Raw genomic sequence first — 21218 nt, forward strand, 5'->3', positions numbered from 1 at the left:
GTCAAAGTCACCTTCTCAATAAAGTGAATCACAATAACCCAAATTTAAATTGCAACCCATTCTCATCCATGCCCTAGCAGCCTCGATCACCCTACTCCATTACTCTTTGTTTTTTTTTTCTTTTCCACAGTCTTTTTTTTTTTTGTTTTATTTTTTTTTTTTAACATATTATACAATGTATCTATTAGTTTGTTGTCTGCCTCTCTCCACTAGAATGGATGCTCTATCTGGGCACAGATTTTGGTATTTTTTTATGAATTACTGTGTAGTGAACACCCCCTAAGATACTATATTGATGATGGTTTGCAAGTATTTTCTGAATGAATAAATAAGTTAAAAGGTAACTTACATTACTTCTTCAGTACACTATAAATTCCTTGAGCACTCAGATTCTGAATTATTCAACATTATATATCCCCTCTCTAGCCTAGCAGCTGGCATATTGCTAGCATACACTCAGTAATTGTTGACTGAACGAGTCTTCCCTTCCACTGAACTGTTATTGTCTGTACTGGCCACTTTAACATTTAATTCTTGGCTGCTTTTAATGTCTCCCTCAGTCTGTGTACAAGAATGACAACCTGGTGAAACATGTTTTTATTGGGATCACAGACCACAACTCTTATATGAACATTGTTAATTACTTAATACATGTTCAGCCATGTTTTTTTTTTTTTGAGTTGAATAGATTGTATAATAACTAGTAGTGAAGATTGTAGACGAGGGGTGGGAGAGATGAGGGATGAGGTTCCCTAGGAAGCATTAAACACAGACCATTAAAGCCACTGAGACAAGTCATACACAGCATTATTTTCAGGAATTGAGACAAGTTCTATGGAAACCCTAGATTGCAACACCTCCCTCTTTTTTTTGCTTGACGTGTCTTTTTATTTGTTACTTATTTTTCCTCATTTATATCTCACAGGCCCTAAAACAACTTAATTTGCCTTTAAGGGCTCTTGCTTTTTATGGCTGCTAAGAACCTTAGGATTGTGTGAATCTTTTAAATTAATTTATGTATGCTCAATATAAAAAATGGCATAAATTTCAACATCCATCCATCTATCCATATGTCCATTAATTTATTGAGTGGGTTCCATGCCCTGTGGATAAAAGATACATAAAGTATGACCCCCTACCTATAAGAAATGTATCCTACATGGAGAGGCAGAAAATAAAAACAATGCAAAACAGTATGTTAAATTCTAGCATAAAAATAATATGCGCAGTATGTTATGAGAATACCGAAGAAGGGCACGTAAGCCAGATCTAGTTAATTGACACCTTTTAAAAATTAGTGGCACTTGAGCTGTATCTTACAGTACAATTAAGAGGTGAAAAATAGGGATAAAGCAGAGAAACAGAAGGTAATATGGAATGTTAGGAACTGCATGCCATTTATTACATTTTAGAGAAGGGGTTAGAAAAGGTGGAGCACAGAGAATATTAAACATGAGGCTGGAAAACTAAGCAGGGGAAGGTCTAGGAGGGTCTTCAATCCCAGGCTATGAAGCATGAACTTGATCTGATAAGATGCACTGAAGGATATTAGAAGTCGATGAGGGTGATTGACTGAACAAACGAGGAATAGAAGGGAACTTTCTTAACCTGCTACAGGTCATCAACAAAAACCCCGCATCTAACTTCACACTTAATGGTGAAAGACTAAATGCCTTTCCCTAAGATCAGGAGCAAGACAAGAAAGTCTGTTCTTAACCACCTCTATTCAATATTGTAGTGGAGATCTAGCCAGGGCGGATGGGCTATCAATCAATCAATCAATCAATCAATCAACAAACCAACCAATCAGTAAATGATACCTAGATTGAAAAATAAGTGAAATTATCTCTTTTTTAGTTGACGTGTTCTAGTGTATATACAGTCTTATGGAATCCAGTGGTGTTTTTTTAAATGTTAAAACTGATACATGAGTTCACCAAGCTTGCAAGCTACAAGATTCATGTACAAAAATAATTGTATTTCAATACACTAGCAATGAGAAATAAAAAAGTAGAATTAATTCAAAAATGCGAGGGACTCAGGAGAGCAAAACAATCTTAAAAAGGAAGAAAGTTGAATGACTCGTACTTTGCAATTTAAATTTATTACAAAGCTACAATAATCAAGACAGTGTTATAGTAGCAAAGGATAGACATACAGATCAATGGAATAAAATTGAGGGCCTAGAAATTAACCCTTATCTTTATGATGAATTAATTCCAACAAGGGAATGAAAACCATTCAATAGGAAAAGAATAGTCTTTTCAACAAATAATGCTAGGACAAATGGATATCCTCATGCAAAAAAATAAAGTTGGAATCCTACCTTGCACTACACACAAAAATTAACTCAAAATGTATCATAAACGTAAAACTCTTAGACAAAAACATAGGAGTAAATTTTCATGACCCTGGATTAGGCAATAGTTTGTTGCATATGATACCAAAAGCACAACAAGAGAAAAATAGATAAATTGGACTTCATCAAAATTAAAACCTTTTGTGCTTCAAAAGAGTCTATCAATAAAGTGAAAAGACAATCTCTGGGAGAAAATATTTGCAAATGATATCTCTGACCAGGGAAGTATTCAAAATAGATATGTCTCTTACCACTCAATAACAAAAAGATAAATAATCCAATTAAAAATTGGCAAAGGATTTGAATAGACAGTTCTCCAGGAGGTATACAAATGGCCAATAAACACATGAAAACATCCTCAATATCATTAGTCATTAAGGAAATGTAAAACCACAATGAGATACCTTTTCATACCAGCAAATATGGCTATAAATTAAAAATAAAAAGTCAATAACTGAGGTTGGCAAAAATGTGGAGAAATTGGGACCCTTATACATTGCTGGTGGGACTATAAAATGGTGCAGCCACTTTGGAAAAAAACTTGGTAGTTTCGCAAAATGTTAAATATGGCCCAGTAATTGCATTCTTTCATATACCCAAGAGAGATGAAAATATATATCCACACAAAAATGCACACATGAATGTTCATAGCAGGATTATTTATTATAGTCAAAATGAAACAACCCAAATAGCCATTAACTGATCCGTGAATAAATAATTTTGTATAACTAAGCAATGGAGTATTTATTACTCAGCAATAAAAAGGAATGAAGTACTGATAGATGCTACAACATGGATGGATAAGCCTTGAAGTCATTCTGCCAAGTGAAAGAAGCCAATCACAAAGGACCACATATTGTATAATTCCATTAATAGGAAATATCGAGAACTGGCAAACATATAGAGATAGAAAATAGAGTAGGGGTTGCCTATGGCTCTGAAAAGAATGGAGGGAGCAACGAATGGGGAATGACTGATAATGGGCATAGGATTTCTTTGGGAGATGATGAAAATGTTCTAAAATTAGATTGTGGTGATAGTTACCCAACTCTGTGAACATACTGAAAACCACTAACTGTACACTTTTAGTGCATGAATTATATGGTATATGAATTATATCTCAGTAAAAGGTGGAAAAGAAACACACCAAAGTGTGGGCTGCGGTTCTTTCCGGACTGAGGAATAACAGTTTATTTTTATTATCTTTTCAATAATTTTGAAATTTTCCGAAATGTTTTTGTAAACTTTTATTCTTATTTTTTAAGCTTACCATGAAAAATACTGATCAAATTAAAACAGAAGGAAATGGTGTATATTCCAAAACATTTGATTTTTAGAAAGACGATGACAAAACCCTGAGAATGGATGAAAGCAAGCCTAAAATACGGTATAAATAACTATTAAGAAACCGTCTTCTGGAAAAAAACTGATGAAGTCTCAAACCAAAGCAGTGGCTTTGGGCATGGAGAAAATAAGATGGAAAATTGAAAAATATTAAGGAGATAAAATCATTGGGATTTGGAAACCAATTATAAACAGATTGATGAATTCGGTCAAGTTTTCTATTTGGGATAAATGCTTGAACAGTGGAATCTTTCAATATCTTAGAAATAACTGACATATATATTTAATATTAATATATGTTATAAATATATAAATACCATTGTCTCCTTGAATAAAAATTAGTTTTATGACTTTAAAAGTCAATAACTAAGGTTGGCAAAAATGTGGAGAAATTGGGACCCTTATACTCAAGCTAAAGCTTGAGCCCCACTGATCTATACCACCCCCAAGTTCTCTTTAGTTCTAAAATTTAGTGTTGGGCAGCATTGGTACATAAACGTAGATGAATAGAGTAGGGCAGCTTACAGTAGCTCTTAAACATTGATTAGGTTTGTGCTTATCGTTGATTATTTTATGTATCTATTATACTTGGACTGAACAAACTTATTATATGTAGCTAGCTTTCTTATGGAAGATGTGATAAAACACATTTTTTTTAAGAATTGTGCATATTAAGGAAAATCACACAAGAACAGTAAAGAAATAGAACTTTGTACCAAAAGTACTCAACAATAACAGGCTCTAACCTGAGAGAAGTATTTCAGAATGTTCTCAGGCTTTATTTCTCTCAGGCGGGCATTATTTTTACAGCTTCTGAGTCAGGTCCTCTCTTTTCTAGATCTCATTTCGAATTGATTTTGCCCTTCCAAAGTCTTAAAATCCACTTTAACGGGAGCCTGTACTCTTGCTTTTCCAAGAGTATCTTAATTAAAACCTCATTCTGTTAATGAAACAAGTTATTCATAATTTCTTTCAAATCCTTAATGAGTCTATGGATTAAGGCGTTAGGGATTACTCCTCTCAATAAGTGACATTCCACTTGAGCTGGCATTAGCTTAATCTTTTAAGTATTTTTTCACATTGTTAATATTCTCCATTAAGTATCTTTAAATGACTAAGCTCCACGCTAATGTGATTGAAGCAGGAGAAATCATCTTCATGAGTATATATTTTTAAATTCCTTAGCAGTGAAAGGTGTTTTCCAAACTCTTCAGTCCAGTTTTGTGCCCCAAAACAACTGCACATTTTTTTCTTTCTTCCCATGTGGCCCCAGAGAAACACCAAGCTAATCTTTGTCCTGTCTTGGGGACACGACCAGCTGGTCCCGCCATCTATGCTTGCTTGGAATTCTGGCCCATGGTGAGTTGACTAAATAGTTGCTGAATTGAAGTGAGTCTAACCTCCCCATCCTTCGCCAATTCACATTACTACTCATACTTCTCAAAAGCTGACTCAAATTTCTTACAGAAAGAATGTAATGAAAAAGTATGTCACAACTCTACTTCTTAATATTTCTTCAGCATTGATTTATCCACCTTCTAAAATGCATTTTAGGATGCATTATCCAATAACTGGTATTAGGACTCATCAAAATACATACAGAAAAGTTAAGTTAGATACCTTCCTCGTATCTTTTCAAATGTAAATTCTGATAGATAAAAATGATAAATTTTTTTTAAAAAGTCTAGAAAAAGACATTTGAGGGAAAAAAAGACTTTCTAAGTCCTAGCAAAAGCAACTTAACAGACTGGATCCTACAAACTTTTTAAACTTCTTTAAATAAAAGCAGCAAAAATAAACACTATTGATTTTAGAGGCAAATTGTGAAAATATGTCTGTGATGTGATAAAAGGTTAATTATCTTAAATAATATAAATCTCTTACAAAGGAGTGATAAAATAAGATTTACAAACCTCAACTGAAAAAAATGGATCAAGTGCATTAACAGGTAATACACAGAAAAGAGAAGACAAATGTTTAATAAACATATAGAAAAAAATTACCTCATTAGTAATCAAAGTAATCAGAGCAAAGTAAAACAAATAGGGGCCATGTGGTGGACGTATCTTGGGAAAGTTACAAATACACCATGACTTCGTTTTAATACCCAGTGTTGATTTTTGGTTCAGAAGCAGACCTTCTAATATATTGCTGGTGAATATTTAAAAATAACTTGCCTGTAGAGCATCTTTAAAATGCACTTCACCTCCAGAAATTCATCCCAAGGAAGTAATTCACAAGACTGAAAATTTAGCTAAAGGAACGTTCATGTCAGCATTTTACCTAATACTGAAAAAATTGTGAACAATCTAAACATTCAACAGTTGGGATTGGTTAGTATGCTATCATATAATTAAACAATGGAATACTATGCAGTCATTATAAACTACGTTTAAAAAATTAAAAAACTATTTAAAGCGCTGGAATACTGTTCACTGTGTACAATGAAGTGAAAAGAGCAGATGCACAGATTTAAAATGTTTATTTCTGAGTAGGATTGTATGTAATTTGCATTTTTAAATATTTATTTACCAGTATTACCAGTATTAATTTTTTTTATATACTGAACATGTATAATGAACCCCCAAGAGTGGTGTTTTTGGAGTGGAAGATGAGTTTAGAGAATGTTACAAATTTCAACAACTGCAGGCGTTTAGAGCATCTACTCTTCTCTCATTTCAGGGAATCTAAAGGACAAACCTTTAAAGGGCTGTGTCTTGACAATGTGGAAACTATTTTTACTATATAATGAAACTTCTCTAAAGCTCTCAAATAATTAATAATTTCTGGGCTTCCTGTGTTATCCAAGTGATTAAGAGTGTGTCTCTTAAGCTGTAAAATTTTCTGTATCACATTTTAACTATTTTAGATGAAACCGTCTCCACTGTTTTACACATTTGCATGGTGTCTTCAGTAAAGCTTGTTGAATATGACTGTAACTCTTCCAGATAGCTCACTCAGGATCGTGGCTGGCGCCATGGTGGACGGATGCGCCCAGAGCACATCAACCCCTCTGCTAAATGGCCGCAATCAACATGCTTTCTAGTTTCAGTAGTAAAATGCAATCTTTTTTTGTGTTTCTTCCCTGGTTAACACCTGTTAGGTCTTGCTATAGTTCATGTGCAAATATGGATTAGCCCCTCAACCAATTTCCTGTTACGAACTTTTAGTATGTGGTGAGCATGGCAATCACATGACCAAAACGACAAATATCCTGTGTACAATGAGAATAAATGGGTTCTAAGGGTAAGTTTGAGGGATTCTCTTAAGAATATCTCAAATGTATAAGTTTAATGCAATAATTTTGTAACACTTATTTGATGCTGTATATTCTATATCCTATGAGATACAATTGCAGTAAATTAAACCCCACGAAGACAATGTGTGACTGCATTTCTTAGCTTCAGTAGTATCTAAGAATAATTTGATGTATTAAATTCCAGATATAGACATTAACAGTTTTACAACTTTGATGAAAAAAGTACAAGCAGAGAGTGTACCAAGTGTTACCATACTACAAAAGAATGATTGACTCAGGAACAGCTGGACAGAGAGTAAGCCACTTCTTTTTCCTGTAAATCAAACTGTACTCTGGCAAAACTAATCTGTGATGTAGAAAGTGAGGACAGTAGCTACCTTTGGGAGTCAGTTATGGGAGGGGGAAGGAGAGACCTCTGGGTAACCTGTAGTGCTTTTTTTGGTGTTTTGTTGTTCTTTTGTGTTTTGATCTGCGTTTGGTTACTTAAATGTTTACATTTTCTGAGAATTCACTTGGTTGCACACTTATGATTTGGGTAGTTCTCTGAATGCATATTACACCTCAATAAAATGCTTATTGTATAAAAATTAGGTCCTTCTAAATATAAAAATAAGAAACTGCTCTTTGAAATTTTTCCTTTGGGCTAAAAAGGGGTTAACAATTCTTATTGGTTTCTTAGCAACAAATGCTTTCCTTTGGTGAAAAGGAGACTGCATTTTATCACCTATTTATTCTCATGAAGTCCCCTTTCTCTTGTGGTGAGGTCTTTAGTTGGCCTCCATGGCAACTAAAATCTCATTCGAAATTCATGTTTCATTGATTGTCCCAATCAATCTTTTTCACGTTTTTATTTTGAAGTGATTTGTCATTCTCCTGCTCTGCTTATTACAAAGGGCGTTTGGGAGGATCAAATAAGGAGCTTTGTGAAAATGCTTTTAACAATAGGTACCATCACCAACACCATCACCCCCACCACCATCATCATCACGTTGGCTTATTTTTAACCTAGACTAGAAAATATGAGCTCTTTGAGATGGTTCTCTCACCCTATGGTTATTCTTCTTATTTCTTATATTGTGGACACTAGATTGCCCCCAGAACAGTTCAGCTAGAAATGCCCAGGTCTGTGGTGACAACAGGTGGCAGCTTGCTGGTTTACCATACACAGGGAAGGCAGACATCACCAATCAATGCCAGCATTCTTTTCTGCCTGAATATGGAGTTTGCCTCAGAATTCTTTTCAGCACTGCATTCTAATTATTTAGATTACTACATATGAGATTGCCCATCACTGGCATGGGCACTGTAGCTCTCTCCCCATGGAGGTAAAATTATAGACGTGTAGCATGAGGTGATAAAAAGGGTTCTAAGGAATTATCTAGTCCACTGTTGTTGAGCGTAGTTCCTACATCAGCACACAAGGATCACTGGAAACTTGCCGGAAACGCTAATTCTCTCACCACCCACCCCACCAACAACCTACTGAATGAGACACTCCAAGGATGAGACCCTGTAATCAGAGTTTCAACAAGCCCTCCAATGACTTTGGTGTATATAAAGTTTGAGAACCACTGCTCGTGTCCAACCCTGTTGATTTTCGCTGATGAAGAAACAGGTCTATGGGTGTGAAGCCATTTTCCATGGAAATATTTGCCAAACAGAAACAAAACTCAACTTCCTAATTCCTAGTTGCTACATTGGCTAGCAAGTAGAGAACTGAAGGAAAACTCCCCTCTATTTTTCTACCTTAGGAATCTAAGTGGAAATTTTTGTCGTTTCCCAGCACCTTTTGGGGGGGCCACTTCTCCAGCATCCTTGGCCTATGTGGTTCAGGTGTAGCACCTTGCGGGGGCTCATACTCCGGTCTGGCCCGAGCACCCCACAGCCCCCTTGCCCTGCCAAGAATGCAGACACCAGAGGTCATTTGTGTCTGGAACAGTTGGAGTCCTCATTGTCTCCCTGTGGAGAAGCGTGTCTGAAAATGAAGTCCGTACAGAGGACAGTTGTAACAAAGGACAGAGAGAGACTGAGCCCTGATGGCATTGTTTCAACTTCAGTTCCAGTTCTAGCTCAACCTGGAAGGTAGAGTAAGTAGCTCTCAACTTTTCTGCTATGTAAATGCCCCCAACCCATTTTTGCTTTGCTTGAGCCAGATTTGAGTTGTTTTTCTATTCTGTAAAACCAAAGAGCTGTGACTGATTCTTTGGCAATATGTATTATTCTAATATCTATGTTTTAATCACTGGATAAAGTGGGTTGTTCAGGATAAAGGTTTCCACCAAGGTTTTTTTCAACAGAGGGCCCTTCAAGAATGCTAAATACTGCTGAACTCTGTGGTACTAGGTCCCCTAGGTCACTAACAGGACTAGAAACTCATAGCAATCCATATTTCTGCAAATATATAACATATTCAGAACAGAGTCCCTGGATAGCCATGCTATACTTCATTTCATAATAATTAGAGGCAGAGATCCTTCTTTGGTGCACTGAGAACTATTAACGTGGAACTAAACAGTTCACAAAAGCCAATCCTTTGTCAAGACGTCTTCCACAAAAGTGTGAAGGCCCTTAATACATTCCTCCACTGAAAATCTTGTCTGATGGAAAAGCAAGAGGAAATACTTCTTCCGCTACAATTTACTTGTTCTCATTCCTCCAGTTTCCTTTATTTTCCCATTCTATATGGTCTGTGGGACATACTTCTTGATAAAGTTATTTCCCTTTCTCCACCTCCTTCCTCAAAGTAGAGTTTTCTAGATGCCATCCCCACCGCTGCCACGAAACAGTTTCCCTCCTTGAAGCCCTAATTCACTTAGTTCCTGTCAGGAAACAAGGTCTAGATTCTTACCATAGCCCCCATCTCAACTCCCACCCCCTTTCTCTTCATCTAACTTGTCCATTTATGTTGCCCTTCAGTTGGGTTCTTTTCCCTGTCATTGTTCCTCACTTCACAGTTTTCCTCTGAATTGTCTTTACCTTTCCCATGATTTCAAATACCAGATCCAGACAAGACCTTTCCCCTCAGCTCAGACTTATTGCAAACAATTAAAATATACCCCAGAATCTTAAACTCAACATGTCCAATGCTTAAATAATGCTCATTACCTCCTCACACCTGTCCACTGCCCTCTGCACGACCTCATAGGTTGGCACCACCACCCGCCCGTCACCGGAGCTGCCCAGCCAAGCATCATCCTTGACTCTCCTACCACTTCCCACTCCCATGTGTCAATCACCAAGCTCTGCCTTTTTCACTTCCTATGTAGTTGTCAAATCCTTCCTATCTCTCCTAGTTTAGACTGATTATTTCTCCCTTGAATTATTGCAGTCACCTTCAATTGGCTCCCCTGCCTTGGAATCGTCCCTGCTCACACTCACCAAATCGATCCCCTGTGAAATGCACATCTGTGTTGCCATCGTGCTTCAATATGTTCAGTAGCTCCCAACATCTGCAAGAAAACACGACGCTCCTTACCAGAGCAAGGGGCACTCCGGAAATAGGAAATTAATTCATTTTCTCCCTCTTATTGAGCTGTGTCTTGCCTCTGTGCTTTTGCCCATCATATCACCTCTGCCTGAAATGTCTCTCACCCTGCCTTCATGTGGCTCTTCCGTGCTCATCTGCTAAGATTCAGACCTGGCCTTGTCCAGGACGCCGTTCCTCACTCCCCTGCCTGGATTGGGGTTTTATTAACCTGGTGCATATCTCCCTTTCTGCATATGCTACCTCGGCCTCCTCATTTGTGTATAGGGTTCTCTCTGCTTTGAACCGTGACCTCTCGAGAGCAGGGATTGTGTCTGTTTACTTCTGTGACCGGCTCAAAGTACAGGCTTGGTAACTGTTTCTCGAGCACATGAATCTGAGCATTGACTAGCTCTCTAATGCACGAGAGCCCAGAGAAACCATTTATCAAAAGTATGCCAGAGATAGACCTGTTTAATTGGAACTGTTTTAAATGGGCCACACTGTCTGCCATCAGGATCAGCAGAGTGTCATTAGCTCTAATTATCTTCCTGAGTTTAATTGACACTTAACAAGGTAGAGCATTAAAGGAGACATTTTATTCCTCTAATATTTCCATAATAACATACTGCATGATTGCAAATTCAGAATTACAGCTTTGTGGCCTGAGAACGTAAAAACTAGTTTGTCTAGAGGGAAAGTGTTCTTCAAGCATACCCGGAGTGTTTAAAAAACATGAATTAAGAAGCTTCTTGGCAAAATACAAATATCATTTTCTTTTGATCTCTTCCTATCAAATATTCTTTAGTACATGAAAAATGTAAGGATCAGTAAAAGATACTGCAAATGTTACTGCTAAAAAGAGTCCTAGAGGATGGAAAAGGTGAATTTCAACTCCATTAATCACCCAACTGCAAATGTGTTGGGAGTAGCCTGTTGGGTGATAATTAAAAAGATCACACCACATGAACAGAAAGAGAAGACACCTCAAGTGCTACAGCCTGGGCAGGTGACACCCATCTGGACCTAAGTCATTAACCAAAGAGAGCAAGGACAGGGCCAGTAAATAGACTGGTGAGGTCTAATTGTCAGGGATCCAAACTCACAGAACTGGAGGAATGGAGAGAAATTTCATTTAAAGCCGTGCATTAGAGCCACAGGCGCCCACAGAGAGCGCTGGCCTTTTCATTCCTTCAATAACACTCTATTATTCAGTGAGCACTGACTATGGCCCAGGCAATTTTCACGTACTATTTAATTTTCACCATCAACCTAGCAGGCAGTTATGACTCCTAGAAATGTGGTTATGACACCACATTTTACTGCTGACAAGACTGAAACCCAGAGAGATAAAGGACCTGCCTGAGGTCTTTACCTGGCAGAGCCAGGATTGAAGCCCAAATATTTGGACTCTGGTGTCACCCAGGCCAAAGTGTCACCCACACATGCCAGCAGCACGAGCAGCACCTAGGAACATTTTTGAAGGGTTAACTCATGGCCTCTGCTCCAGATCTACGGAATGAGAAATTCTGGAGTGTGGGTTGTAACAATCCCTCTCCAGGGCAGTCTGATGCACTTAAAATTGAGATCCATCGCATCATACTGTAATGCCAGCTGTTAGAGCAGCGGCTACCCAACTCTAACGTGCCTTCAGGTTACTTGGAGAACATGCAATGCAGATTCTGACTCAGTAGGTCTCGGGCAGGGCCTGAGATTCTGCATTTCTAACCAGCTCCCCGTGATGCTGATACTGCCGGTTTGCGGACAACTCTATTTGTAAAAAAGCCCTAGAATGTAAGTTTCAGGAATCCAGCTTGGCTTTGTCCTCTGCTCTATTCCCATTTAGAAGAGTACCTGACCCACATTCTATGTTAAATGAATACACCAGGAGTCAGCATGTCTGCATGTCTGAGTTACGGACTGTTTATTTGGTGTGACATGGACCTGCCCAACCTGCCTTTTCAAATTTCTAATCACACTATCCATTCATTCATACTCAGGAACTGTCATTTTGGCCACTGAGTGGACAGACATTTTACTGTCCTAACCTTTTGAGTGAATATGGCCCTTTGAATTCCCCAAGGGCAAGCAAATATATCACATGTTTTGGAAAAGGGCTGAAAAAGTAGAATATAGGAAAAAGGCTAAAGAGAATGGGCAAGGGTCTGAAATGGTGTAATAAAAAGGGACACTCGGGAGATGGATAGTTCACAGTTGGCTGAGCCTCTGAGCATTGCTCCAAACCTCCTCCCACATTTGCGTTAAGTGTTGGAGAAGCAATGGACCGCCTTTTCCACTAGACTGGCTCAAAGCTGTTGGGAGAGTTTGAATCAAAGTTGATGTACGTATTATAAAATCACCTTTAACAACAACAATAATGGCCATGCAGTAAACCTTGAATGAATAGTTAATGAGCTGATAAAGAGTCTGATTGGCCAGAAGAAAACGACAGGAGCACAGAAATGGAGAGTGGGGTGGGGAAGAGTGCTGCCTAGATTTCCTCTGGTGAGTGAAAAGTAAGCTTCTCCAAACCCTTAACAAATGTCTGGATCCTTAAAGGAATCAAATATTTTGTAAAAATCTTGAGGGACACAAGGCTACAGCTCTTCCTGAGGAAAACACTTCAGCACAGTAAGCTCTGTAAGTATCTGGGTTGGCTGGACATTGATAAATGTGATGTGTTGATTGTCATGGTTGGGCTGCAATGATTTATAAGAAATAATTCCAAAAATTGATTTTGGAAACATTATAAAACTCAAGAGCAAGACTTCATCGTTGGTTCATTCTACCAGAATTCCCCAGTGGGACTCCAACGAATGCCGTGCTGTATTAAGTTGGTGGCAATGGAATAAATATTACTTCTAGTTTGATTAAAAATTGAAACAAGTTGTGATGAAGTGATACAACAGCTCTTTTAGGCACTCTTGACCACATTTAAGAGCTCAAACATCAGAGTGAGAGGAAATGACTTCTAGGCATTCTCAAAATCAATTTTTAACTAAAATTCTTTGAACTAATATTCATAGAATGTTTATGTAACTGGGACAACTTAATATTCTAAACAATGACATTTCCTCAAAGCTTTGCTGTAAAAGGAGGAATATTAGAATTCCATGACTAGCTGATACTGGTAACTTGTGGTATAAGACCCTGATGATTCCTTAAACAGCAGTCTTCTATATGATGGTTATTATAACTCATTAATTAATTCAACCTGTGAAGTTCATAACCAAAGCTCTACGTACATGCCACTTTTTGATGATTTGTTGCCGGTATAATTGCCTTTTTAAAAATTAAGGTTTTTTGTGGGGTTTTTTTTGAGCAGTTTAAGGTTCGTAGCAAAATTGAGCACAAGGTACAGAGATTTCCCATAAACCCCCTGCTCCCACGCATATACAGCTTTCCCCATTAGCAACACCCCCCACCAGAGTGGTATATTTGTTACAGTTGGTGAATCTACATTGACACATTGTAATCACCCAAAGCCCATAGCTTACATTAGGGTTCACTCCTGATGCACATTCTATGGGTTTGGACAAATGTGCGATGAGATGGATCCATCATGATTGTATCATATATCCTCTGTGCTACACTTATTCATCCCTCCCTGCCCCCGCCCTCAACCCTTGGCAACCACTCATTTTTTAATTGTCTCCACAGTTTTGCCATTTCCAGAATACAGTCAGAATCGTATACTATGTAGCCTTTTCAGATTGGCTTCTTTCACTTTGTAATTTGCATTTAAGTTTCCCCCATGTCTGTTCATGGTGTGATACCTCCTTTCTTTTTAGTGCTGAGTAACGTTCCATTGTCTGGATGTACCATAGTTTATTTATCCATTTATCTATGGATATCTCGGCTGCTTCCAAGTTTGAGAAATTATGAATAAAGCTGCTATAAACATTCATGGACACATAAGTGTTCAACTCCTCTAGATAAATACCAAGGAGCAAAACTGATGGATAAAAGTATGTTCTGTAAGAAACTGCCAAACTGTCTTCCAAAGTGGCTGTATCATTTTGCATTGCCACCAGCAATAAATGTGAGTTCTGAAGCGCTGCATCCTTGCCAGGATTTGGTGTGGTCAGTGCTCCAGATTTGGGCCATTCTAATAGGTATATAGGGATGACACTGCTGTGTCCTTTTTCTAATGACATTGATGTGAAGCATCTTTTCATATCCTTATCTGCCATGTGTATATCTTCTTTGGTGACATGTTCGTTCAAGTCTTTGGACCATTTTTACATAGGACTATTAATTTTCTTACTGTTGAGTTTTAAGAGATTTTTGTACATTTTGGATAACAGTTCTGTATCAGATGTGTCTTTTGCAACTATTTTCTCCCAGTCAGTGGTTTTTCTATTCATTCTCTTGACAGTGTCTTTTGCAGAGCAGAGATTTTTAATTTTAATGAAGTCCATCTTATCAGTTATTTCTTTCATGGATGGTGCCTTTGGTGTTGTATCTAAAAAGTCATCACCATACCCAAGGTTAAACAGATTTTCGCCTATGTTATCTTCTAAGAGTTTCATAGTTTTGCATTTCACATTTAGGTCTGTGATCCATTTTGATTTCATTTTGTGAAGAGTGTAAAGTCTGTGTCTAGATTCATTTCTTTGCATGTAGATGTCTAGTTGCTCCAGCACCATTTGTTGAAAAGACTATCTTTGCACCATTGTGCTACCTTTGCTCCTTCATCAAAGATCAGTTGAGTATATATAACTGCCTTTTGAAGCATAGAAATACAGCTGGTAGACCCAAATATAAGACTATCACCAAGTTGCTAGCCCCGTGCCCATCTGCTCTATATTGCCTGGTTTCACCTCCACTTTGGGGTTAATGGGACAATACATAGCCAAAGAGGGAAAATAAATTAAACATCCAGGTTCAGAATAAAGCTCCCCAACATTACATTGCAGAATATTTCAAATACCTATTTCATATTATGGTACATATTCCGCTATGTAGTCAGGTCTCCTTCAGAACTGGGGACCCATTCCCCAGAGGCAGGGTGCTGCCCCGAGAAAGTTCTCAGATAACAGTGCCCTCTGGGGCCTCAGGCTGAATAGATCACTTTCCCCAAGCTCACAACCACTTCCCAGAGCAGCCTGCAACCAATGACTGAACAATGTGTGAATATAAAGGCCAGCCCCTGGGCCCAACCAGGGACAACTCCTAAGGATCATCTCAGCTTCAGAACGCCTGAGGCTTTCATTGGAAATTACTGAATTCCAACTTAATGTCTCCTGCTGCCAAACTTTGTTCCATAGCTCCCCTTCTCCGTGTTACCCAAAAGCACTCCCTCATAAATCTCTTGCATATTAATCTTTGTGTCAGAATCGGTTCCCTGGAGAACCCAAGTTGCAAGAATTACTAATTGAAGGTCTCATTGAAAACTAAGAATGAAGGTTAAAACTCAGGGTTCTGGAACTTTTGTGATACAAGGTGCAAGAATGACCAAAAATGACCCTAAATTCTCACTGTCTAAACAATGGTCTCCCACCCATTTCTCCCTGTGGGAGGGGTTGTATTGCTTATATGGAAGCAGATGTCATATCCCAGGGCCCCAAATTCTCCAGTGGTTGAACAGCAGGTAACCCTACACAACTCCTATAAACACCCCAAACCCCAAACCAGATGGGCTAGCACAGAATTGGTCTCATTATTCCTCCTGACAAGACTGCTTTCTTGCATCTACCCTACAAAAGGCAGGACAGCAGAGAGAGCACGCTCTCGTCACTGGAAATCCCTCCCCCAAATCACTCACAAGTCTAGCAGGACACACTGACCTCCTCGGGGCCCTCTGAGGGTGCACAGGAGAGGAAGTGGCTTCTCGTCTCTCACTGACACTGGTTTTATATAGCTTTCCCTCCCTGTCTCCACTAGGCTAATCATTCACTAAGCTGGTGGGGTTGTGGAATTTATTTTGAACCTTCATGGTTGACAAATGGAGACCTGGATGGGACTCTCCTTGTACAACAGTGTGACTACAACGGCATAAATTCTTTTTAGTAACAGTTATGACTTTTTTGAAATGTCAAAAAGGGTCAATGACTACACTAGGGATACAAACAATCTCTGCAATGAAGAAAGGCCACTGAGAGAGCTAGTGGACAGGTGACCATGGTGTTTGAATATCCCCAAGGCCCAAGAGAGGAGAGCCTGCTGTGAGATGTTGCCAGTGGCTAGTCAGAGCTGACTATTCACTGCGGGGCAACAGCAAAATTATCTACAGTGACCCTGCGCATTGCTTCACAGTTGCCAAGACAACAAGCTAAATGGTACAGGGAGTCATCTCCTAGATTTTCGGACCTGCAGCCAGGTCAGCTTCCTGTGGAACAATTGGCATCCTTCTGGCAGGAGGGATTGAACCTTTCTAAGCATTCCCAGGTCTGCAGGGCTTGGGCAGGCAGAGTCCACAGAAAAAGCTGCATCCCCGTCCAGCTGGCCTGACTTCAGGACGGCCTGATGCTTTCCCATAGTCAAGGGAGTTCACCTTGCTTTATAAAAGAGGAGAGTAATAAAGGGGTCCAGGCCATTGTTCTCCAAGACGACAGAAAGATATTCCTTTTCTCCACTCTGACCCTGGCCTCATATATCTCTTCTCCCAGCAGAGGCTAGTCCTTAACCAAAGCTATAGATAGGACATTCATCCCATATCCTGGTACATAACAAGGGAAAGCCCAGATGGAACCCACTTTGCCCCACAAAAGGTCATCTAATATTTCTCGTAAAAATAGCTTTGAACCTTATATATATAGCTTTACCTTTTAAAACACATTCACATGCATTAACTCAGTAAGACCCACATCAGCCTAGTGAATTTGGCAAGGGACATATTATATAATCCACACAGTTTCAGAAAGAAAAATTGGAACACAATGTTGGATAAAGGACATTTTCCTTTTCGATTTATGAAAAAAATATTATAAAAAACATTTGAACTTGAATCGCAGCTACTTATATATGTAATGAATTATCTTTCTTTAAAAAGATAAAATTAAATGAACTTGTACTAGCACAGAAAATCCTGGAAATAGGGTCAGCATAGTTATAGGGCATGAAACAAACCTTGCAGCTTACTTGAAAATTCCCTTTTGATAAAAGCTTTAAGGAGAGAGAGAGAGGTCAAATGTTCAGAGGCTTAGAAGAGAGGGGGTTGGAGAAAAGCAAGTTAGATGTAAGAGAAAGTGATTGATAGTAAAGAATATACGAGTCTATGGCTGAGAGTTTTAAGGCAAGGCAGGACACTCCATGTAGTTGTCTAGACATGCAGAAGTGGCTTTAAAAATGTGCCCAGGACACTGCCTGATGTAGCCACACAAGACAACTGGCATTCCTGGAGCAGTAGGTGTGTGCCCTCCTCTTCTGAAATACCTGCTCTACGTCTGCTCCCCTTGAAGTAGGAAACCATTTAAATCAAGTAAGATCCAGTCAATAAACATGTTTATCAGAGGCCCAGTAGATACTTGCTGGCAGCCAAATGTGAATCAGCCGCAGCGTAAGAGAAAGACCCAGCAGTAACTCATCGCACCAGAGTGTGGTGGGTGACTGCAATGGGATTTCTAGTCATGTACTTTGAAGAGCACGAGTGATGGCTGCTGGATCTGAGGATTAGGAAATATTTTGCTACTACGTAGCTGCATATAGCTGCCGTCTATTGGGAGGGGCAGTCACCCCATTGAGTAAATCATCCTACAAAATTAAGAAAGGACACGAGTTTTATTTATGCTGATTCAGAATCTGCCTGAACTGTGCCTTTACTTTTGCCCTCTAATCATGTATCACCTCTAAGCAGCATCACCTCTCTGAGTCTGTTACTTTTCACAGAGTCACGGGTCCTTAAAAGTAGAAGAGACCCCAGAGACTGACTACCCTAACCTTCACACACCCTATAAACCCTTTCCCAGAGTCCTGACAATGTCCACATAAACAGGAAGTAGAGTTTCATCTGCTTCCTTTGTTTGCACTAAAGGGATCTACTTGAGTACAAACACTTCCGCACATTGTATTCTGGGAAGTGAGGATCCACAGGGTACATTTCTGGGGTACAAAGATGCTTCTAGAAACCCTGGAAAGCTCCCATGCCACCTCTATATAGGACAGCCTCATAAAGCAGATGTTTTCCAGTTTTAATTTTTGTAAACTCTCAGATGCATTAGGCTAAACATCTCCAAGCTTTATTCATAATTGCTGCAGTAGGTAATTTGTGCCTGTGGTAACAGCAATTCAGAGTTATTAATGAAAATGAAGGCTAATTAAAAAAACAAACATCTAAACTCAAGCTAAGGTAAAAATACAGAGTATTCACAGGAGAATCCATACTAAAAGACAAATATTACTCTGGCTGCAATAAGGAAAAAAAGAGTAGACTGTCACACACAGTTTCATATTGTCCATGCGTTAAACATACCTGCAGCCCTTCGATGGCCAGTTTGAGGATGGAAGGTGTCAGTTTGGAGGCTTGTTTGAAGGAAAAATTACTCCAGTCTATAATTAAAATGAACCCATTTATCTGAAGCTCTGGATCTTCAATAAGGACTTCCAACGACAGCAGGATGGCACGGAGGATGTCTGTGAAGGAGTTCCTGCAGCCAGAGCAGAAAGGAGAGTCTGTGTGTGAATATCAGCGGGTGATTGCACTTTGCACGTAAAGTGCTGGCCTCCTCACGTCACTGCTCCGTGAGCCCAGCCTACAGGGTCACATCAATGTCCTGTACCCAAAGTGACCGAAAATATATTTGCTAAACTTCACAAGAACATTGCTTCCGGGCTCACAGAATGGAAGCCTCCCTTTGATCTGACTGCACCAGCACCGCAAACTTTATGAGGTGTGTGGGGACAGAGCCAGGAGTGCAGTTTCCAGGCTCTCGGCCTCACATGGGAAGGTGCTGGCTCAGGTAGTAAATGGCCATCAACTGTGACTAGTTGGCTGTCAGCTGTAACCAGTGAGCCATTGGCCACTAATATAACTGCTGTGGCTACATTAGCATAAAAAAATGGGGCTAGCAAGAAGATGGTGGCTGAGCTAACAAGAGCAGATTGCAGAGAGGCGAATGCCGCCAGCGAGAATATAGTGGTATGACTCCCCTACCTATGGCTCTGTGGGTGTTCCCTTTTGGCCTCACCATGTCCTGCGTTCTTATGTGGGGAGCGGAAGCAGAGACCCCGCAGGCCGCCCTGCATGACAAAGTGTCTCTCTTTGGGGTCTCCATGAGTCTCTCTACACTCTGTTTCCACCAGAGCACTGACTATATTTCATTGAAATGCGTCCCTTACTCATCTTTCTCCCTCACAGAACTCTAATCTCTTTTAGGGCCAGGAGTGGGCCATAATCATAGTTGTGTCCCAATCCCTAGCTACTCAATGAAGCATTGCTGAAAAAATGGGATGTCACCTTAATCAGAAGTACTTATTTTGATTAAACCTCTTGTTCCTTTTGCATGTTTAAAATCTTGCTAAAAGTATAAAAAACAACTAGGCAATTGATGTTTTTTAGCTTCAATTCATGGATAGAGAAAAATAAATCAAGAAGAATAGCTTATTTTCATTCAAGGTTTCCTGAGAGTGATTCGAGAAGGAAATTGCTCTGAGTACATCAGTAACTATGACAACAAGCAGACCTGAATACGAGCTAGAGTGACAGTTCTCCAGTGTCATCTGTGTTCCTCCACGTCATATATTCCCACTCACCAGTTGATTATTGTTTTAAATAATTTTCAGACATGAAGAAGTGATGGCATATTCAATCTCCTACTCCCAACAAATTATCAGAGCTGCAAATTTGAGATCTTACAGAATCTCTAAATTCAGTAAGTAGGAAAATATACTCTTGGATAGCAAGTGACGGCAAAATCTGTGACTTCCTTCAGGCTATCATTAAAATCAGAAACCACGTCCTCACGTGAAATGATCAGATTCTTGAGCATTTCAATCTGGTTCAAATTCTACCCAAGTCTAATGATGCCAGGTTAGAAATCAGGAAATTTGAGATCAAATGGTAAACCAGTAAGAATTACTGAATGCCTATTATAAGCTCAGCATTGCATTTCATACTTGAAATTATAAAATAGTATGGTGTATTTCTACTTTCAAAGAACCCTTAATTTAGTTAAGATGGGGCATAAGATTAGTAAGAGGAGTTGAACAAAATTTGGGTAGTCAGGGAAGAGTTTACAGAGGGTTGAAGACTCGGGATAAGACTGAAGGATGGGTAAGATTTTAATAGATTTTGGGAGAAGGGGAAGCAAGATATTTTTGGAGAGGGGATATCAGCTCATTCTGTTTCTGTATAGTTCTTCTTACTAAAAATCTGTTCCTTATATCAAGATGAAATTTTCCTCCCCCAAATCCAGCCATTGGGTGTAGTTCTGCTACAAAAAAAAAAAAAAAAAAAACCCTCAGGTCTTTCCCCAGCACGCACTTTCAGTTATCTAAACATGGTGGTCATGATGCCCTATAAATCTCTCGATTAAAAAAAAATTATTAGTGACTTTAACCTTTTTTTCATAAGTAATGGTTTTTAATATTCTTCTAGTCATTATTTTTTTCTTTCAGATATATTCTCTTTTAAGTTTTAAGTACGCTGAATTTCTATTAATGTTGGATGAGTTTTCCTCAGGGCTTTGTTTGGTTTTTGTTTTCGCATTCACATCAAACGTGATCTAAAGCCCCAAGTCTCTCTTTTTAGAGATACAGCTTTGTATTAGAAAAAAAAAAAAAAAAAACATTGATTTAAGTGGAGCGTGGGACCAAAGATTATTAGTTTAAGCAATTCCAAATGGAAATATGGA

At 39.0% G+C, this 21218-nt stretch overlaps 1 protein-coding gene across 1 annotated transcript in view; it reads right to left on the minus strand.

Annotated features, from left to right (window-relative positions):
- CLVS1 (clavesin 1) overlaps positions 1 to 21218 on the minus strand; it is a 154354-nt gene that overhangs the window by 62017 nt on the left and 71119 nt on the right. The window contains exon 3 of the mRNA XM_019752424.2: positions 18839 to 19013. Within this exon, the coding sequence (XP_019607983.1) occupies positions 18839 to 19013 (175 nt within the window). The remainder of the gene's footprint in view (positions 1 to 18838; positions 19014 to 21218) is intronic.

Source organism: Rhinolophus sinicus, linkage group LG14, assembly GCF_036562045.2.
Source record: "Rhinolophus sinicus isolate RSC01 linkage group LG14, ASM3656204v1, whole genome shotgun sequence".
Taxonomy (NCBI): Eukaryota; Metazoa; Chordata; class Mammalia; order Chiroptera; family Rhinolophidae; genus Rhinolophus; species Rhinolophus sinicus.